This window comes from Melozone crissalis, unplaced genomic scaffold (genome assembly GCF_028551555.1).
Source record: "Melozone crissalis strain CALT ecotype California unplaced genomic scaffold, PUWL_Pcris_2 ptg000045l_1, whole genome shotgun sequence".
NCBI classification, from domain to species: domain Eukaryota; kingdom Metazoa; phylum Chordata; class Aves; order Passeriformes; family Passerellidae; genus Melozone; species Melozone crissalis.
Genome location: NW_026535823.1, coordinates 12,257,040 through 12,278,931, shown reverse-complemented (window position 1 = coordinate 12,278,931; position 21,892 = coordinate 12,257,040). Strand labels below are relative to the sequence as shown.

Here is a 21,892-nt window from a genome sequence, read left to right as displayed (position 1 = left end):
TGGAACTCAGATCAGAAGTATGCAATTCTGCATATACCTTAAGAACTGTTCCCAGCCAAACCTAGCCAAATAAACAACCTGAATGCACATCAAGTGTGAATTCCTACATGATAGAGGAAAGTAATGATAGCCTCAAGGTGACACAGCACAGAGAAAACAAACTTTATATTGCTGCAGATATGCAAAAGTATTTTTTATTACTTTTAGTGAAATTATAGTTTCACTAAAAGTAGGCTGCTTTGGGTCATTTTGTGTGGGGAGAAATTAACAGCAGTCTTAAATCAGCTGAAAAAATGGGGAATTCTAGCTGAATGGTGTAATGATTGCTTATGCTTAGAATAAATAAGATTTCAGCTTGCATGTAGCATCAACAATCAAAAGCTACTTCTGCAAGTCTCTTTTGAGAAGACAACTGATATCAAATAGCATGTGTTTACTGAAAGTTTATGAAAAAGTAATTTATAAATGTTTATTGGACATGAGTTAATAACAGGTAGCACTGCCTTGTACAAACCCATTGACTGCTTGAAAAGTAATTCCTTATCCAGCATCATATCTCACATTTCTTTTGCACAGATTACGTTGCAAAACAGGCTTCTGCAGGTATGCACTCCTTGCAAGGCAATCTCTTATAAAATTATCTCACACAGATAAATGAAATGAATGATTAGACCAGCATGACATGGACAAAGCCATTCCCAAAATAAGCAATTCGATCAAAGTGAAGCAGTTGGGCAAACTTACAGGAACCAGTTTCCAAAACCATTTGGTAGGAGACTTCAGAGGAAGCAGTAGGAAAAAAGGATAAAAGCAAAAAGCAAAGGAAAAAAAAAAAAAGGAACATTTTATCAGATTTCATAAATTACTTTTATAAAGCAATTTTCTTTAACATTCTCAGTTTTGTATAACAGTGAGTTGTAATTTAATGGCAAGCATAAGTGCACTGTAACCTCTGCATATTGAGCTAATTAGCAGCAATAACACTGGAGAAATATGTCTGGACTCTTTGTAGATCAACATTATAATTTTCCCATGTGAACAGCTAAGATTGTCAGATCAATGCAGTTTTATGAAATGCTTTCACACATCTAATTGTACTCTACATATGCAATCCGACTGAAGAATTCATTTGAGACTTGAAGTCATGATATCACAAGTATCAAAATGAACTCCAGCAGCACACATGGGGAAGCAGGGAAGCTAAAGCAATGAAAAAGGGGATAAACACACTGTAGTACAGTACACCCAACTGCAGTGAAGCTTGTGTTAGTTTCTTCAAGCCAAACAGTAACATTCAACAATATTTTTAAACAATCATATGACAGTTTTCAGGACAACAAGAGGTACAGGCAGTTATATTTTTACAATGACAAATCACATTAGCATCAGCTGCATGATGTGCAATGACCTGAAATGTAGATGGAGTTTTGACTACTGGCAGAGGAATTATCAGAACTAATACATAAACCTCTAAACTCCTACACAACCAGAAAAATACTAATCTGAAGCACACTGATTTTTTCTACTCTGGCATAATACTTCTAGTATTAAGAATAAAAATATTATGTACCAGTACTATAAATACACACAGAAAATGTCACCACTCCATCAATTTCATTGTAGAAAAATAAAAAAAATCAAAACCACTACCAAAGTGCAGGAAACAATCTATTTTGTTTTTAATGAAGATAAATATTTTCTGGAAATAGTAAAAATGCGGTTTAAAACTACCATGGAACAAACTGCTATGGAACCTAATTATTTTATTATTTTATTGTTAAAATACTGTGCTTCTACAAAACCTTGAAGACAACTAGTAATGATAGAGAGCTTTTATGGAAAAAAGCTCTTGTGCACTAATGAGTGTGCAGCAGTAACACAGCTATTCTCAACATCCCTCTCCTCCATTTCACTGGATTGCAGCAGGAAAGAATCCCAAAGGCACTTAGAAGAAATCAACTACAAGATGCATGTCAGTGTGTGGCTCTGGACATTTCTGTTATACCCTTTACACAGGATTCAGCTTCTCTTAATCTCACTGAAAAATAGTCAGTGTATGGAAAACCATGGAAATTTCAAAACAAATTATCTTAATTTTCAACTACAATCAGGAATCCTAAAACCTATTACAAAGCAAGCTTTTGGCTAAACTGGCTGAGATCAGACCTAGGCTGCCTTTTATTCTATTTAACACTGACAGGAACATTGTTGTTGCATTTATCAAAGTGCAGTGTATTTCCGACCTGGAACTCAAAAACTCTACCCATGTCTATGTAATGCTAGGGTGAAGAAGTACTCTTTGGAAAAAAGCACACATTTGTTTCAATTCCAAAGACTAGATCTCCCTAACAGTACCACCTCAAACTAGTAATCCAATATATATTTTTATTTATTCACCTGATTGAAACCATGATTGAGATGACTATGAATATGCTTCAAAGGGGTAAAAGACTTTTAAAATTTAAATTCAAACATACCATAAGATTTATAAGTATACATTTTCTAAGGCCACATAAAGGAAAAGAGATGAAAGAAAAGCTGAAGTCTCTTTGACAACCTGGGAATTCAGTGCTTGTTGAACTGTCACTTCAGATCAGCAAGAATAAACTTTTTTGCCCTGGAACTTCACAAGAATCAGTCACTATGAAACAAACTAAGTAGAGAATCCTGGCTGACTTCTTCCCAATGTTTAAAACACCAACAACAAAACCAAAATAAAATCCCACAAAACAACCAACCAAAAAAAAAAAAAAAAAAAAAAAAAGCTGAAAGAACAAAATTGTCCCTCAGGTTGAGAGCCTATGGTTTTACACTATGATTTATCACCCCTAACAAAAAGTTTGAAACACGGCTATGATAAATTTATTTCCACATAAACTCATCTTATGGTGCCAAAACACAATAGTCATGCTTTTCATGAACTGCTTGTTTCTGCTTTCTTCCTTGCACCATCATTTGTGCTCATGCAGCTGTGCACTGATTGGATCAAGAAGCTGATTCTGCTGCAAACTTTTCTTCTTGACAGGTTAGCTTTTGGTAGCAGTGTGGATTTATGAAACATTTAATTCTAGCAGAAAGTGGAACTACAGTGTTAGTGTTTTACCTTCACAAGAGGTTGCACTGTTTAAACTGATCTTACAGAAAGTTTGAAGAATTCAGGTACTTAAATGAATTTACATTTGTTTCTCTCACAGGATTTGCATTTGACTTAAATCTGTTAAGACAGATTCAGTCTAAACCACAGAAGCAGACAGAAGAACAACATGTTTTTGGGAAAGCTCCAACTACACTGAAAACCAGCAATTTAACCAGTGCAACTGTACATTCACTACATATTATTCAGTGGAAGCCTGAAAATCAAAGCTATTTACTACAAAACTTGAAATCCTAATTCTGAAAAGAGATGCAGAGACTCTACCAGAAAAAGATGAGGTTACCACAAATCACCAGCTGATCAAGGTCCACAGAGGACTACCTGGAACTAAAAATCATACACACTCCTTCCTCTCTTATCTTCTACAGACAGCTAGTAGCAGAAGACAGGGAAAGAAAACAAAAGCAACCTCATAATCTGTTAATACTGATTTTATCTATCCAGACATAGAAAACAGGTATATCTTGGAGTATCCAATAATCTGTATTTGATGTTTAAACCTTTTGTAAATGTTGAAATTTACTCTTTGTTGAAAAGATTCACCACAGTTCTGTAACAACACAGTAACACAGTTTGGCAGGCTTGAGGGCAACTCAATTATTTTTCACAACTGATTAATTTACAAATGTGTAACTGTAGGAAATTATGAAATTATTTTAAAATTACATGTTAACTTTGTTTCAGCTTATAGGTACCTAATTTTCTTGCTTCTTGGCCAGATATTAAACATAAAGAAGAGCCTTCCCTGTTGACTAAAATTATGTATTCTTCCCATGTTTGCTTGGCCATCTCTAATCAGCAGAAGGGGCATTCAGAATTTAAATTTGATTGCATGCAATGGACTCATCCAATGCATCTGCATTAGTTTTCCTTGTAAAGCCAGCATTCAGTACAATCCTCAGTTAAGAAATTCAGGGTTTATTTCGGGTGTTTCACGGGTTTCTAAACCTCAGATGTTGGCATGCATGCAGTGACCATTACCTTTAGGAAGAGTAAGTGGAAACCTGGAAAATACTGTGAGACATATGACTAAAAGAAAAGCTGAGATACCAGAGCAGTAGATTAACCATCAGTTGAACAGGTTCTCAAAGAAAACCTGGAGTTAAATAATCCTCATGCTAATACAGCCCCCAAGCACAGAATATCTTCCTTGACAAAGTAATTTATGCAGCTGATTCCCTAGTGAGACAAAAAACATAACATATACCTGGAGGAATAGTATCAAAATTCAGTGTACAGAAGAGAGGGCTTTAAATATACATTTATCTGTGACTGGGCAACTGTTTCATTTTGTTATTTTGCCAATGCATTTGTACCTTGGCCAACAAAACCTGGTTCTTCTATTCTGTTACAGCTTCACAATTCATCCAAAACACCACAATACCAGTTTTCAGGTAAATGTGTTATTCCCCTAAGTCTATTTATGGGATCAGTTACAGAATATATAAATCTTTCAAAAATTGATTTCAAAATGTTGACAGTGAAGATAAACTATAAACTAAAAATTTTATCCTTTTACTCCTAATATTAGTTGCAAACTATAAGTGAAAATAAATATTACTATATTTTTAAAAAACAGATAATTTTATGGAATTGGTCTGATAATAGTTTTCACTTTGATATATATTTGTTTATCATACTAAGACTCTCATGCAGTTTTGATTTTCAAAATTGCTCTCATCCTTCCAAGTGACCTATAAACCACATAAAACATCCTACTATTATTTTCGGGAAAAAGAAAAACCACTAGAGGACAGAGGAACACAGGTTATCTCTCTGGCCTCTGTTTACTTTATTTTATCTAAATTTGAGAAATGAACTTGCCAAGGACATCTTATTCTCCAGATTTCTATGCTACTATCACTACTGAACACAGTTAAGGTTTTCCATGGCAGGGTATATGCACCAGGGTCACACTATTATTGTAACAACCACCATTTCTTTTGCTGAGTCACGTTAGCCTTCATTGGCATTCCTCACATTAAAAAACCCTACAAAGGCAAAGATCTTCACTACCTCATGTTTTTTGAAGCTGAGCATTGAATCCAGGCTGGTAACCTGCCACCCCCTCAGAGTGGCACTGAAAAGGAGGCAGCAGCTTAGGTGAGAGCAGGCCAGGCTGGGAAGGAGGATTACAGCCTTGCAGCAGCTTGGAAATCTGCTCTGCATTCATGGGCAGGGATAATACCAAAGGTGTTCAGACTGATTACCAATCCTCCAGTAATAGTTCTATCACAATAGGGTAAAGGATCTTTCTGAAGCAAGGAATTTTACATACTCTGGAACTGTCTGCTATCCCTATGTATTTGGATGGGCATATAATGCTACTTGATTACTGAGCTATGTAAATAAAAGAAAAAAAATCCTGTTAGGAAAGGGAAGCAAACATAACATATTTTTATTTTATAGGTAATAAAACCTGTGATCAACCAGTATTTTGGATCATGGCCAGAGCAATCCTTCCCATTATACCACATACACATCTCTCTTTTGACATTCACGCAATACACAAGGAAAAAACCTATTAAAAACCATGAAAAAAAGTTCTGGTCTTTTTCATATCAGAGCTATCAGGGATTTTAATTCACTCAAAAGTAGTCATTGTTCTTAAATTCCTTAGCACTAATGTAACAGATGTTTCCCTGCTATCCAAGATTTATTTGTCAGAAAGGACAACTGGCTATAAAAAGTGCAACTCTGTTAGTTTTATTTTTAAATGTGTATTTTCATGAAAGTGATAAACTAATAACAAAATGAATACTACAAGTTTGCTTTCTTTAACAAGCAGTGAAAAGTTCAATGTCTGTTTACAGATAAATGCTCATTCTTGCTTAAAACATTTTAACTCCTCCACCTACCTTTTGACCTCCTGCAGATTCTGCACTGTGATGCTCTTTTAGTTTTTGTTCCTGTTCCATGATGTCTTTCAAATGCTCATTTACCTAGAGACAAAATAGTTCATTTAGTTGTCTGTTCTAAGAAACAAGTCACAGAAATTAGATGTTCTTCAAAAGGTCTATAAATCACGAAGACACAACTAAAGAGATAAACCAAACATTTCAGACTATAGCCCTGAAGCAAATGTCAGTCTTGGATGCAGTCTAAGGTCACTGCCTGTTAACTCTACATTGTACAAAATAACCTGTCCCTTATTATGCTCAGTCACATTTGATTAACAGGGTATCCTTGTCACCTGATTTGATTATGCAGTGAAGGTAGATCACTTCAAGCAAGATGTGTTCAAACAAACAGAATAGCTTTGGGTTTAAATCATGACAAAGTACACAATGAGATGACAACTTATAAAGAGCCAAAAAGAGACCCTTGAGCAGGCACTGTGGCATCTCAACATGACAATGACACCTGAGATGTCACATGTAGTATATATCCCAGCATTAATTTAGGCTTCCCATTTATTTGGTCCATACATGTTTAACTTATTCTGCATGCTTTCCTTTTTCTATTCCATAAACAGCACGTGTAGGCACAGTCTGTATCAGAACAGTCCCGATATACCTACATACACAAATACACATCCTGGCCTCTCATCTCTAATTGAATCACACAGATATCAAAGAAAACCCCAGCTTGCTTTTCCAGCACTCATACCTTGTTTATCCAGTACATGACAGCATCCTCAATGTCATAGGGTACCTCTGCAGGCTGGAAGAAGGTTGAGTACTGCTGGGTGCATGCGATGACTTTCTCCACGCTGATCATCTCCACAGTGTAGGCCATCATGAGCGTGTCGATCATGGCCAAGTGAGCACTCTGCAGTGACAAACACCAACACTGATCAGGCTGCAAATCAACACATCTTTCTTATGCACCGCTTCTGAACATAGCCACATGCATGGAAGGACCAAAACTGTGAATGCTATACATTTTCTGTCTGGTTGTCAGTTTTAAATGAAAAGCAAATTAAAACATATATAACAGACTTGGGAACACAGATTAAATTGAAAATTAAAATAATTTCTGTAAAAAAAACCCACCAAACTTAAAGAATTAAAAGTGAACAGAATAAGGAAGTTTAATGAATGATTCAAACATCACATCACTTTTAAGAGAGCTAAAGAGAACTTTTAAATTTGTCACCATAGCAAAACCAAACCTGATCAATGTTATTTGTACTGCAAATAAAAGCTGGAACTTGGGGACTGCTAAACCATCTTCATTGTCATGAAAATGCTGCATTAATATGTGAAAGTTCATCTATATTTAAAGTCTTAATCCAGGAAGAAGATGTGATTATACTAATCTTTAGTAAAAACCCAACAAAATGATAGAAAAACATCTTTTTTCTTCCAGTAAAGTAGTTATGTTACACAGATGTAAGGTAGGTGCCACAGCTAGGTTTAAAATAATGTATCTGCTGTATAAAAGAGGAGCTACATTTCTTCTGGGGTTATATATTGAAAGACAATGGCTGTTTCACAGTTTGTAATAGTTCAAAATCAGCAAAGAATTCCCCCCCCAAACCCAACACAATAACAACAAAACAAAAAAGGATAACAAGGATTTACACTAGATTCTTGTGATTGAATAACAAAATGATGGTGGCTTTTAGAGGCAGTGCCTACAGCTAAACACATTTCCTTCTGCTTCATGATAAGAAAAACAGAAACAGCGAAGTATTAAGCAAGATTTCCCATGGATCAGAACAATTTCCAAAGACAGTATTTTTAAAACACTGTCTTTAAACCCAGCTCACAAAGATCCCCAACACTTGTTAACACCACCATTTGAATACTATAAAAAATATTCATATAAACATCTCACAAAGTAGCTGTAACAGCCATGGTAACAGCAATGAACAACATGAGTCACACAGCAATATGCTATCTAATCATCACAGTTAAGGTAGCTCATGCACATCACTAATTCCAGAATTCCCAGCAGGAGAAGGAACTGATCCAGACTCTGTGCTGCTCTTAGTGTTTGTGTCATCAATGACAGTGATCATGCTGACCTCAGAAGCAGGCAGCAGCATGTACTGCTTTTTTTTACAGCAGGTAAATTGCTTTGTTTCACAAAGAAGGCAAACTACAGTTATAAGACATTCACAAAACTGAAGCTGACAGCCAACATTCGTGGGACAAGCCCGGACCCTGGGTATGGCCTGAGAGCCCTGTCTGCCACAGAGTTCATCTCTGCTCCCAGCAGCAGCGCAGCTGGGCAAGGAATCAGCACCTCCCTCCTGCTGCCACCACTGATGGACTGAATAAACTCCTTCCACCACTGCTTTTATGCCTTTAGGAGCTTATCTGCAGCCCTTTATGGACAAACACTGATATAAGCTCCTAGGTGAATGAGGGCACGTGCTGGGCAGCTGAATCTTGCCACTCCAAGTATTTCAGAAGGGAAAGGGTGTGCAGCCTCATGAGGAGCCTGCAGCCCAGGGTGCAGAGCAGCAATGCTCTACAGGGATGTAGGAGCTGCTCCTCTGCTGGCCCAGCAGTGCAGTGCAGAGAGAGGTCCAAATCAAGCATCACACAAACCAAGTATCGTCCTTGTGGGGGATTGCAGAGCCTGGGACAGCCATACAAACCCATGCAGCTCTGGTAGGAGCTCCCAGCAGATTGGTGAAAGGTAGTTTAGCATATGCAACACACAGCAAACAAAGGAAGATGTGGATCATCTCTGATACCTGGGGTCACTGATCTAATAATCTCTCCTTGCTACAGCTTGCCTAGTCTGAATGGCACCTGGGTTAAAACCTTGGGCTACTTTCAGAGCCTTCCCCCAAAAATAAAAAGGAGACATTAAAACAGCAAGAAAATGCTGGATTTGCTTTTTAAGAGGAGGTAGTGCACAGAAATGTGTTTTTCAGCCAGATAGAAGAGTGCTTCATAGAGAATGCTACTGCTAGGAGCATCAAGGTTGATCACACTGCCTGCTGCACAAGGGAATGCTTTCCACCCTTGACTCCCTGCCTGTGGGAAGGACACTGCCTTCCATGTGAGCTCTGACAACCAAGGGAGCTCCCAGAGGTGTGAAAGCAGCATCTTCCTGCCCAGCTGTTGATCCATGAGTAGTGCCCTGGCTACTACACCTGTGCTCTGAGACCAGCCTGCAGGAAAAACCAGCACTGAACTCCCCTGAGGGAACTTAGCAACCTTCACCTCCCCTGCTGGATCAACAGCTTCTCTGAAAAACACAAAGTGTTTTCCCCTGGAAAATCCTACTAAGTGGATTGCCAGTGGAGAGAGAAAGCCACTGAAGTGTTGTTAGAACTGACAATATGCTCGATACATTATAAATACATTATAAAAAGTAAATTATTTACAATTAGTTAACTGAGTCTCATTTTCAATGCTTCTAGTGAATCATTAATGAAGTGCAAACTACTTAAACAAACAGAGGGAAGAATGACCTTAGATAATAATTTGTACTATCAAAACTAAGTGTAATAAACTTTTACCAACACTGTGATCCATGTTACAATCTTTATTGCTTGCATACAAGCAATCAAATACAAGCATCTTCAGTCTCAGAAGTGACTCCAAGTTATTTTGTTTATAATCCAGGCAGGACACTCAGAAGACTTTTAAAAACCAGTAAATAATGAAAAGAAGAATGAATAATATCCTGAGAAACAAACAATTAATTTTTTTAGCTAGCAAAAATCAAACTTTTGATTTTATAAATAGTTTCTTTACTACTGAAAATATTTAAAACTAGTAACATATATGGATTTATTCCCTTAGAAAATTGCAAGCAACCAAATAAACATATAGGATAACTTGTATCTAAAATAGCTGTTTGTTTAGTTTGGTTTATTTGCTGTGTTGCTTTTTAAAGGAATTACAAAAAGAACAATAAAACTATTTAATTGCACATAAAGCCCTACTGGTTTTCTTCCATTTATTCTGGGAAGAGCAGACAAGCTGCATTCTTTTACATATCATCATTCACTGTGCTCAATAAGAAAGAGTAAACTAAAAACTGCACTATAAAAATAGCATCCTACTCTTCCAAATACAGGTTTTGTCAACATAACTGCTGAAGTTCTGTAAAAAAACCCCAAGTTTTAAGAAATTCTGTTGATAGTAATAAATGTTCTGGGTTTTTTTTTTTTGGCTCTCTCACTGAGCAGCATATTTTAGGTAGAGCTAAAAAAATCAAGAGGGAAAGTTCACTTTTGCTAGTCAGATCTGCATTTATAAGTGAACTATGCAAGGAGGCAACATTTCATATCTGAGGGAGAACCAGAAACCACTTTGAGCTGGGCAGAAACCGGGAGCAGCCGCTCAGCAATGTCCTCTTTCTCCAGACAAACCTGGACACGATGCCTGAAGGAAGTGCCCAGGAGCAGAGGACAACTGGGACAAAGGCAGTAGATTAATTTTTGGTATTTTCTCTGAGGTGGTACCATTCAGATACACAGCCTAAAAAACCCAAGCAGGATTTTCATGCTGTCACATTCCTCCTACACCCAGAATTGCAGCAAGGCATAAATAAAGATGTACAATTCCAAAAAAGAAAATCATTTTAGAGAAAGAATTTTAAAACCCCCCACACGGTAACAAAATTATACAAAACCATTCGAGAAATATATTTTTAAAAAGTCAAGATCAACACAGCAGCAGTGAACAACACAGGAAATAATGCATTTTTCCCGCAAGTGTTATGTGGAGATTTGGTTTATGCCAATTCTAAAAACCATTTTTTCCCTTGATTGCTTTAATACAATGGTGCAAAGTAATAAAGCCTTAAATAGAATACAAAAAATACATTTAAAAATACAAAATGCTAGATTCTTAGAGGTATTTTATTTTCCAAGACACAAATGTGCTTTTGTCTTCCCCAGCTACAGCCTGCAAAGAACACAAGAGTTTTAATTTACTAATCTTAACAATCTCATGTAATTACTGGTTAGTTTCTGCCCTGTAATGTAGGTTCCACAGCTTTTCATTCTACTGCTAAATAGTTCAATAAGAAGCTTACTGAACTGCAGAAGAAAAATTATTCTGAGCATGGCTGCTAACGCTTTCCTGTCTGCCTAACATTTGATTAGAGAGCTTTCTTCACCTCCATTGAAGAAATGAAAGCAACTTCATTAAAAAGTGCACTAAGCAAAAGGTGTATATGATACTGTACACACAGATACTTATGGATAAATACCACAAATTACAGACAGCTCCTACATTGTTACCTGCTACTAAGGATATTTCTTATATTCCACTAAATGATACTCAGGTCAGGAGCTCCCTTTTGAACTCCCTCTTTAGGAAAAATATAGACAAACTCATTTCCCACTACAGTATTTGAAGAAAGGGGAAGAAAGAAAACAGAGGATATAATTGTTACCCTCATGCTAAATAGAAATAAATAACTAATTCACTCTTTCCTGGAGATTTTTCTTGTAATAAAAGTCCCCTACACTCACTATGCTTTGGAGGAGAGATTTGATCTTTGACAGGCTGGCTTTTGTAAACAGAAATACAAATTGCACAACAAATACATATATTTCTAGCTAAATTCACGAAAGAGTTTGCCTCAACTGGATCAGGCACTTAAGCAAAGAACAAAAGAGATAAAAATTCTCCCAGCTAAATGTAAAGAGTTGATATCTCCCTTGCATTAGTAGTTAGCATGCAACCAACTTCTTCTGCCTTCTGAAAACAGAGCTTTGGATCCAGGTACTTTTCACATTCCAGTTAAAAAACAGTAATTCCAAGGGCTTCATGAAAATTACTCTGATTATCAAGAATATAGATGGAATAATCACTGTAGGACACATACTTTAGGAGAAAAGGTAAAAACAAGACTTGCTCCTATCCATGGTAAAAGAAAGAGAGTAACAGCAGGTGAGTATGGGCTAAAACACAGAGGAAAGCTGTGCCCAGAGCACTGCCAGGATCTCCTTACACACCACTCTGACCCACATCTGTGCACCCAGCTTCCTTGCAGGTTCTGTGAACAACAGTTTGGGGAGCCTGGCTAGCTTAAGCCTCCAGGCCCCTTTCCCAGAGACCCTCCCCCAGATAATCCAAATCTCAAATCAATCTGCTGGCACAGGGAGATATCATCTAAACTTCAAGTCTCAATTAAAAATCACAGAATTCCAGCTCAGGGAAAGTACAGGCCAGTGCCTAAATACTGCAGGTGAGGAGGGAATTAATGAGCAGAGCCAATAGGTGATAACTCTATTACAAATTTCAAAGTTATTACTTCATTTGACCATCATTTTTACAACAAAACAAAGACAATTTTGATACTAAAAAGGAAACAAGTTCTAAAGTATTTCAACCAACAAAATGGAGCAGTCTGAAGTAGTCAGTTCTGCTCTGTTTGATGATTTTTTGATGCAATTCTTCTCTAGCCTCACACAGTACTTAGCACAACCCTAAAATAAGCTGAACTGTCTAGTTAGTCTTGTCCTGCAAGGGAATGATCATGCTGAATTACCTCCTTGCTGCATTGCCACGAAGAACAAGGGCTTGACTCTCACAGGATGCTTACTCAGCAAGAACAGGCTTTACTGAGTCATGCTAAGCTCCTTGAGACAGGTTCAGCAACACAGAAGGAATGGTTTTTGCTTTCAGTATTTTTATAGCCTTCTCTATTTGGTTAACTTTTAAAATTTAGTAACCTATTATATGAACATATATATTAAAAAATCATTGTTGGGATGACTATACACATCTGGCACAGGAAACATAATTCACTTCTATAAACAGGATTTCTCAGGTACAGATATTGTCTGTGTTAAGCATTTTGATAGCACTTATAAGCTTGACCTAAGATTTCCTCATAATGCTCATTAGGGAGCTTCATATTTGATTTACTAACTCAATCCTAACTAAATACCTAACACAGATTCCCATATTTTCTGGATAACATAACCAAGCAAGACTTTGACCTCCTCCAGGGCATAATGAAACAAAGTACCTGCACAACACACACTGGAATCAAGAACCAGCAAATGGTGTTCATCTCATTATTTGAATTTTGACTTATTCTACAGTTTCACATGACCTACTTTGAATTTTTTACATATACTTAGCAATTGCAAGTTGCCTGTTCTTATTTACTGGGAGAAGCAAGCGCCTAATGGGAAAAACCACAAAGGCACTTCAGTGTCTGTATGCTAAGTACTCCAAGTTTTAAAGATAAATACTGATAATTAGATAGTTTAAATTAAAGTAAGAAAGTAACACAGTATAACTGGTAAGACAGTTATACACATTTCAACAAGTAAATAGCAAGAGCATCAAATTTCCCAGAGAACTTTGTTTTTGCAGATAATTTGGGATTTTCTTAGAACATATTGTCAAATCCGGTCCAGATAAAACAACTCAAAAATCTCTTACAAAAATGACTTATGTACATTGTCTCCTTGCTCTTATGCTGGTTCAAACCAAGAACAAGCAGTAATTGTATTAAATATAATCTGAATTTCTTATTTTCACAGTAAGCTCTGCTACTCTTTGAAGAACACAAGAGTGGGAAAAAGAAAAACAAGGCTTTGTCTTATCCATATATCAAAAAAAAAAGTAGTTCCCTCTGCCTGACTCACTCATACCTGCATAGGAATGACATTAAAACCATCAGTTTGACTTCTCTGGCAGCTCAGCTAACACCTGCAGAGGCACTTTTCACCAGGAGGCATCAAAGCACATTCACATTCATCTCAGAACATCTGCTGGAGGAACCCAGCCCTAGGAGTGCTGGAGAACTACCACTGCCTCATGGACAAGGAGGAGCAGTGGCAAGACAAGGCAGATTTCCACAGAACTTGGTGTGAAGGGTTCAGGGTTGGGTGACAGGTTGGGTTCTATTGTACAGAAGTACGTAAGAGGGGAAGTTTGGCAAATAGAGAAAGAAGCAGAGGCCCCAAAATAAAATGTGTAGTGCTGGGGCATTAATCCATGGAGATGAGACTGGAAAAGGAAACAGGGATGTCTTCTCCAGTGCATGAAGCCCTGAGCCTCAGCATCCTGCAAGCCCCAGTGGCAAAGCCTCCCTGAGCCTCAGCTCAGTCTGGGGTCAGAGCAGACTGCTGCTGAAACTTTACAGCACACACTGTTAGTTCATGTGTTTGACAGCCTGTTCTGAATGGCAGCTTTTTAGCCCAGGTAACTGATTTCACAGCCTTTATCTCACAATCCTTAGAAGGTTTAAAGACTTGAATGAATGTAAAATGCCCATTTGATAAAAGGCATGCAATCAATAGATATTACAATAGTAAGTTACTAAAAAACACCTATAGTAATACAGAGCACGATATTTCACATAATTCTCAACATTTAACAAGTCTACAGCCTTGGTTTCTGATGAACTGAATTGTAATAATGAGCTTTTCTGCATATAGTACTAATGATGCTTTAATTGCAGTGATGAATAGTACAATACACTGGTTTGTTCAATTAATCTGTTTCAGAAACTGAACACTCAATATAATTATGCTTATAAAAAAGGTAAACAAAAAATACTGCTTTTCTACAAGAGAGGAGATGATGTTATCTGTAGTTCTTCCCTTATTTCCCAACCTAAATGAGGATCAAAGTAGGGCCAAATTATCATTGGGAATCTCCAGCTGAATTCCACACAGTTCTGGGGCTGGCCTGCCAGGGTATGTTTTTAACTGCTACATTCTACTCAGTTTCCTCAGGAAATGTGCCTCCCAGCTGGAACTTGGGTGAGACACTGATCACAATATAAAACTGGAAATACAGACTTAAATTCTCCAGGAAGGCATTTTAAGAACAACTTCAGTTATAAACAAGATATTTGGGGTGTTTTGTTGCAAAAATCATCTTTGTTTTTGAGAGTTACCATCCTTCTTGGTCCAAATTTGTATTGTTATAACGTATGGAGGAAATGTGTATTATTCAGCACGTTAGATACAGAAAAAAATTGTAGTATTGAAGAGGCCTAATGCCTCTGACATGTAAGCATCCAAGACCTAGGGACAGCTTCATTCTCTCATGTCAAATATAACCATATATTTACAAAACAGCTGTCCAACCTCCAAAAAGCTTCTGTGTTTTTGTTAAATTGCTGATACACAAAAATCTATTTTAAACTTTAGAATCTTTGTTAGGCTTAGCTTTCTTTGGTAATCTAGCAAAATATTGGCTTAAGAAATCAAAACATGCATGTTCATTTCAACATGCTATCTTCAAAAAGAAAAAAAATACTTTCAATTTTTATGTGAGAACATAATATGAAATCTTCCTGCATTTGCATATGAACAGGCTCCTGATAATTTCCTTGGTGTTTCTTTATTAACCATACAAGGGCAAAGAAATAAGGTCATCACATTCATTACTGCAATGGCAATTACATTAAGGAAAGGAGTTATTTGGCTTTTTTTTCAAAGGTTTTTAAGAATGCCACATTTATAGACCATAACACAGCACAGTAAGACATGAGAGGGAAACTGACCCAGACAAAAAATTTCTGCTAAAATAACACCCAAGGTCAAAAGAAATTACCTAGTCTACTCCTTTAAATGAAGCCTATCAGCAGTGTTAAATAATTAAAACAGACACACAAAATTATACTGATCACAAGAAATCTGTTTCTCTACGGCTGTTAATGTAGTAAAACCTTGCAAGTGACAAGCTGCTGACTAATAGCATTACTAAATCAGACAGCTGACCAACATTTTTTCATCTACTTATTAAAGGATTAGGACAGGCCAGCCCCAACAGTGGCTGCTAAACAAGGATATGGCCTACAGTGATGTTATAGCAGAAGTAGGAAAGGTACTTCATGGTTGTTTCAATAAACATGTTCAAAAGGGCTTCCACTTGTTTGGTTAATCTGAACTAAACACCAAACTTTAGGTCAGACTTTGAACCTCTGAAGTAGAGTATGGGTTCTTCAGAGAAAGACTCTTACATAGGCACACACTGGTGTAAAACAATTGCTTTACTGTAAACTTTAAGATCTGTTCTTTCATTGTTCGAAGCAACTGTACTAAGGAATACAGTTGATTCTTAAGAAAGAGCAATCTGTGTGCCCTCATAGAGATCATGCTGTACCAATAATCCTTTTTAATAGATTACTTGGGCCGAGGATGTCCACTTCATCTACTGCAGCAGATTTTTGCAGGACATCTGGCAGCAGTCTCCATCATATAAGCTTCTGCTAAGCACAGGGTCATAGCCAGGCTCTGTCTGCATCAGGAACTGCTGCAGACCAACAGGAGCAGATTGGTGCCCAGGAAAGAGTTGTGTTGAGGACAGCATACCTACAAGAAGGACTGCAGTTGTCAACTATCACTACTTTAAAAAAATTCTGGAATTCAAGCAGCATGCTAATAAGGCAGTGGATTGTCTTTCTATCAGTGCTTCACAAAATTGGGAAGGTTGATGACATAGTAACTAAAGCTTTTCTTGAAAGTTCCTTTGGAAAAGGCATGAAAAGTGGTTATCAATATGACATCATCTTCAGGTACAATTTCCTAAAGAAAACTTTCTTTTGAAAAATGAAATAGGAAATTAGCTTGTGGCCTATGCACAGAAAATATGAAAATGTTTTACCCAAAGAATTAAGATAGAACAGGAGACCACTGTGAAGTAGAGGCTACTTCTTAGTTAACTGGTGAGCAAGGTAAAACAATGCCCACTCTCATCCTTCACAAGCATCTGTTTGTGAACCAGCACTTTTCAGGGTATGGAAATGAATTGGAAAGTCTCCTTCCTCCACCTCTCTTTGGCAATGAAGTAACTGCCAGTTCATAAGTCTTTTTAAAGACTAAAACAATAAACCACACGATCATGTTCTCATTCCTCGTGCATTTTTGGTTTATAATGTTATTATTCCAGGACCTGTTGCATAATTAGTAGCTCTTGAAACAGTAAAGTCAGCTGCAGCAGTAACTTATTCACATTGTAGTAAACAACCATTTTCTTAGGCAAAATATCCCTCCCCCTATTCTCCCCAACTAAGGCAAGCTGAGTAAAAGAGCATGGTGATAAATGAAACAAAACAGAGAAACCAGCTGAAGAGAAAATCACAAGGCAGAAATGGGAAAACTGCTAACTCCTATCCTTTTATTTTCCAAATAATTACTTAAGATGGCAATAACTAGATGGTAAGTATTTTCTTTGCTAACAAGAATACCAATAAATACCAACAGTATTATTTGAAACCTTGTGCTACAAGCACAAGATATGTCATTGCATGCTGGCCAGAAACCACACAAGCCAATCACAAGATGAAACCTTTCATTTGGCAAAAGCAGTGAGCCCCATACCTTGTGAATTGGAAAGAAGGGAGAAGATGAATGGAGGGAAGGACTGGGAAGTATTTTATAGCTGTCCTTAAACTATGGATTCAGAGACCACCAGCTACAAACATGAACAGTACCCACCATGCCACGCAAGGATCAGTGCAGGCTCTGTGCAAGATTCAGGCAGTTCCACTGATTCTCAGCATTGTTTCATCAGCCAAAAGTGCAAAACCACCGAACAAATATCTCTGCTGGGCAGTCTGGCTGTTGAACATTTGGAGGAACTGAAAACAGGGGTTTTTTTTGATGAGGTGGAAAAGAAGCTGGTATAAGGATTGAGGAATGACATCAAGCCAGGCCAAAATCCCTGGAGAGGTACTGCTGCAAGGACTTAATTGATGGTTTTTCCAACTGGACTGAGTAAAGCAAAGAAAAGTAGAAATTGTTGTTTTCCATTTTTTTCTTAATTTCTAAATGCCTTATTTTGCTCTGTGTTTCATGTCTGTGGGTTGTTTGGGTTTTTTCCAAACCTCCTTCTCATTAAAATTAGAAATTGCCTGACATCTGTTCTTTCTTTTCAAGCATCCAAACTCTGAAATCCCATAATCCGTAAATGGGAAAGGACGATTACTGAGAAACTTGGCTGAACTACATGTGAGACACATTATGGGACATTTCAGCAATCAATTTAAAATCATTGGCTTCAAGTGTGTTATTTCAGAATTGCAGGCAGTATCTGTAACTTATGTTACCTAAAATACCCAAAGGAAAATTTTATCAAACATAAAAAGCTGGCTGTCTGCATAGGCAAGTCAATCTGTAGTATTTGAAAAAGAAAAAAATCAATACTGTGATAGAACAAGATGGAATGGGCACTAATAGAAAAGCTGGTATGCAGTTCTCACTGATGAAGAAATATCACAGGACATGTACTATTGGTCACAGCCAACAGGCAGGATATATTTCAGTATCTACCTGATCATCCAGACATATGACAGATCCAAATCAGTAAGTAATTTTGCCAATGAAAATTCTAACAGCACACATTAACACATTATAGATATGAAAGACTGTGCAGAACTTTATATTAAACAAGAAAATTTGTCATTATTTTTAAATGTACTTCAAAATATAGTTTAGATAATTTAGGGTTTGCTTAGAAATGTTAATTATTCATACTTAGACACAGAACAGTTGCTATTTTCAGATGTATTCCAAATTATGATTATTTCAAGTTCTGTGTTGGATACATATGGACACACATCAAGCAAGACAAGAGGTACTAGAAAAGCCCAAGAATGAACCCAGGCCAGAAGAATGCCAAGTTTACAGGAGAATGTACACATGGTTTCTCCCTGAACAAATGGCTCTGTGGTATTTTAGCTTCCAGTAAATAATGTGTACTCTGTGTATATAATGCAGGTACAGTGGATATATTGATTTAATTCATTATTTATAACCCATGACAGATTAAAGGTGTGGGTATAGATCTGGGGTATCTCATGAATGAAGAACTATTTCACAATCTTATAGTTATTGATGGAGAACAATCACACATGCACCTGTAATCCTCACTTAAATAAACTCACTTCAGAAAGACAATTTTCTATGTTCACATTGCTGCAAAGAAAAAGGACAAATACAAAAACTATTAGGATAAACTGTCAAGAATATTCACGCTAGTACCCATACTTTCTATTGTGTCTGGAACTCTTCCCATTCATCCTCTTTGCACTTGGATGCAAAACAAACACTAACCATCAAAGAGTGTATGGTGTAATACTTGCTACATCATTTGGATAGTTCAAAAGGCATTATCAAATGCAAACCAAAGGAAATGCTTAATACAAGTTACCCATACTGAAGAAAAACGAAGACAAAACAAAATCAGTTTTGCATGTCCAGAGAGAAGCACAGAGAGGCTCAACCAGAGCAGCTACTACAGACAAGAGGAGCATGAGCATCCCTCACTCCTTTCCTTCCATTACAGCCTGCAAGCCCCTTGTGCCACGGCAGGATGTGCAGCCCCCAGCAGGAAGGGTGCCCCCAGCTCCGTGCCTCAGGCCGGCTGAGCAGCACAGGGTGCTGGGTGCTGGCACAGGCTGCTGGGAGGAGAGGCCCTGGGAAGAGAGGGGCTGCTCAGACCCCCATTCCAGAGCCACACTGACCTACCTTATCAATGCAGGGTACCTCCAGCCTGGGAATAACTCAGTGCTCTGACTCTGTGATTCAGGAGGCTGAAAAATGCTTTATTAAGCTATATTATATCACACTAATACTATATTATAACTATAATAAAGAGATACTACTGAAAAACCCCTGACTGTCTGGAGACAGTCAGGACAGCCTCTACCCAATCAATCCAATCAACCCTGTTCAATTAACACATCACTCTCAGTAAACAATCTCCATAACACATTCCACATGTGCCAAACAACAGGAGCAGCGAGTAGAGATAAGAATTGTTTTCTCTTCTCTGAGGTTCTCACTGCCCTTCCCAGGGAAAATCCTGGGAGAGAGAATTATGTCTCTCTCTGTTCAGAGAATGTGAATACCACACTACTGAAAACTACAACAATGAAATGGTGCAAAATAAAGAAAGGGCATGGTAATAGTGATTCTTCTTTTACTTGGGTACTCTTTAAAATACTTCTATCATTGATTAACATGACCTTTGCAATGACTTCTGAATTAATCCCTAACTGACTACACTGGGATTCTCTTTACATAAATGACAGATTATATTGGCAATGTGAGCTTTATCAATGACTGACTATACAAGTTATTTTGAATGCTGCCTTCACCTTAACTCTACATTCTAAATGTGTTATTTCCCTTCTTGTAGGTCTGGCTCAGTAACTCTTACGTTTGTTTACATACCCACGTTTACACACCAATATGTCTGTAGGAATGAGATGTCAGAGTGGCTTTGAATGCACACAGCAAATGATGTTTGCAACAGGCCTTAATGAGAATGAATCAGTCATTCAAACAGCATTATCCCTTTGAGATATGAACAAGACAGCCTGTCACATTTAGAGACTAACGCCATGCTTTTGCCAGAGTTCCAAGACTGCAAATGAAGATGCCACTTTGGTTTTTCCTAGCTTTACAGTGTTTGGCAGTACCAGTAATTTTTTAAAACTTTTGTTCATGTATAGTTAAATATATAAATTTAATATATTTAAATAATATCCTCAATAATATCCTCAGTTCCGCTTCTATAGATAGTAATATCAATATTAAAAATTGGGTTTTTAAACAGATCCGTTTTATAGAAAAATCAACCCTTACAAACACCAGCCATTTGCTTAACAAGTCCAGTTCAGCTCTTTTTATTTTATGTATATAGTATGATCTTTTCATTCCTCTGTTGCCCTGATCCAACATTAAAAGTTGCTGTTACATCCTGGTATTTCAACAAGACACTGGATGAAACAAGTTAAATTCCTTTCTAATTACTGATAAAGAATGTACTGTCAAGTACTGAATGCATTCATATATACAAATATAATTCTATATACTTATGATAAAACATGCTGCTAGGTGAGATAAAGACAAACAATTCTCTCATATAAATAAATAATTAATAGATACATATATAGACGTGGTTTTATAGTCTTCTCACTCAGCCTCCACATTTTATCCTGCATTTGATTAATTTAATAAACATTTCACTGAAATAGTAAGCAGCCCTACCTTAAGCACTATGTACTGCATTCTGACACTCATGACAGGGGAAAACAAGTGACTTTCACCTCAAACCCTCATTAATCTTATATATATATGTGTATATATATATATATATATATATATATATATATATGTTCAAACTGCTTATGCAAATGCAATTAATTGCATCCTCTAAAAAGGCATCTGAAATACGTAAAAGAATGCAAAACAGTTTCTGTAAATATAAGCCTACTGTAACATGCTTTTCACAGCAGCAAGTACTGAAGTTAAATCATTTAAAAAGTTCAATTAAAAGTTCAGTGTTGTTCCCATACTTTTCTTCAGTTTTTTCCTGCTCCAATATCAATCCATTATTTTGCTCCCAGAAATTATGACAAAAAAGTAGGAGATAATGGCATGTCTAGTTGCCAACAAATTAACAGCGTATTATTTTAATCTGTAAAGCACCATGTATCCTGATGCTGTTGCAAGAAGCAGAGGAAGAGTGGTGGGAGTTACACTGTGGGAGAAAAAATTATCCCCATTCTGGAAGAAGATATTCCCAGCAATAAGGCTTTATCACATCATGCCTACACACAGATCTGGAAGTCTCTGCTTTATTGGGATTGTCACAGATTGATGATGTCCTTTTTAAAGAATAACAGAAGCACTTTGGGGAAACACCTCCAAGCATTTGGCTGTGATTATCTTTTAGCAACAAGAAGGTGCAGAGTGGGAAGAAGTTAAAGTTGCTCTGTATCAGCAATGCTTTGTGAATTGATGAACTCTGAGCTCCAGCCTCTGGAGAAACTTCCTTCCTCTCTCACCCAGCTATCACTCCAAATCCCCTTGAAATCCAGTTCCTCCCTAGACCC

At 37.2% G+C, this 21,892-nt stretch overlaps 1 protein-coding gene across 2 annotated transcripts in view; it reads right to left on the bottom strand.

Annotated features, from left to right (window-relative positions):
• Window positions 1–21,892, bottom strand: part of CAMSAP2 (calmodulin regulated spectrin associated protein family member 2) — a 78,505-nt gene that overhangs the window by 31,026 nt on the left and 25,587 nt on the right. The window contains exons 3-5 of one of the 2 annotated variants that reach the window (XM_054285636.1): window positions 6,764–6,925; window positions 6,013–6,096; window positions 745–777 (exon numbers count right to left, since the gene is read on the bottom strand). In XM_054285636.1, coding sequence (XP_054141611.1) covers window positions 745–777; window positions 6,013–6,096; window positions 6,764–6,925 — 279 coding nt within the window. The remainder of the gene's footprint in view (window positions 1–744; window positions 778–6,012; window positions 6,097–6,763; window positions 6,926–21,892) is intronic. The other variant, XM_054285637.1, reaches the window with a different exon arrangement.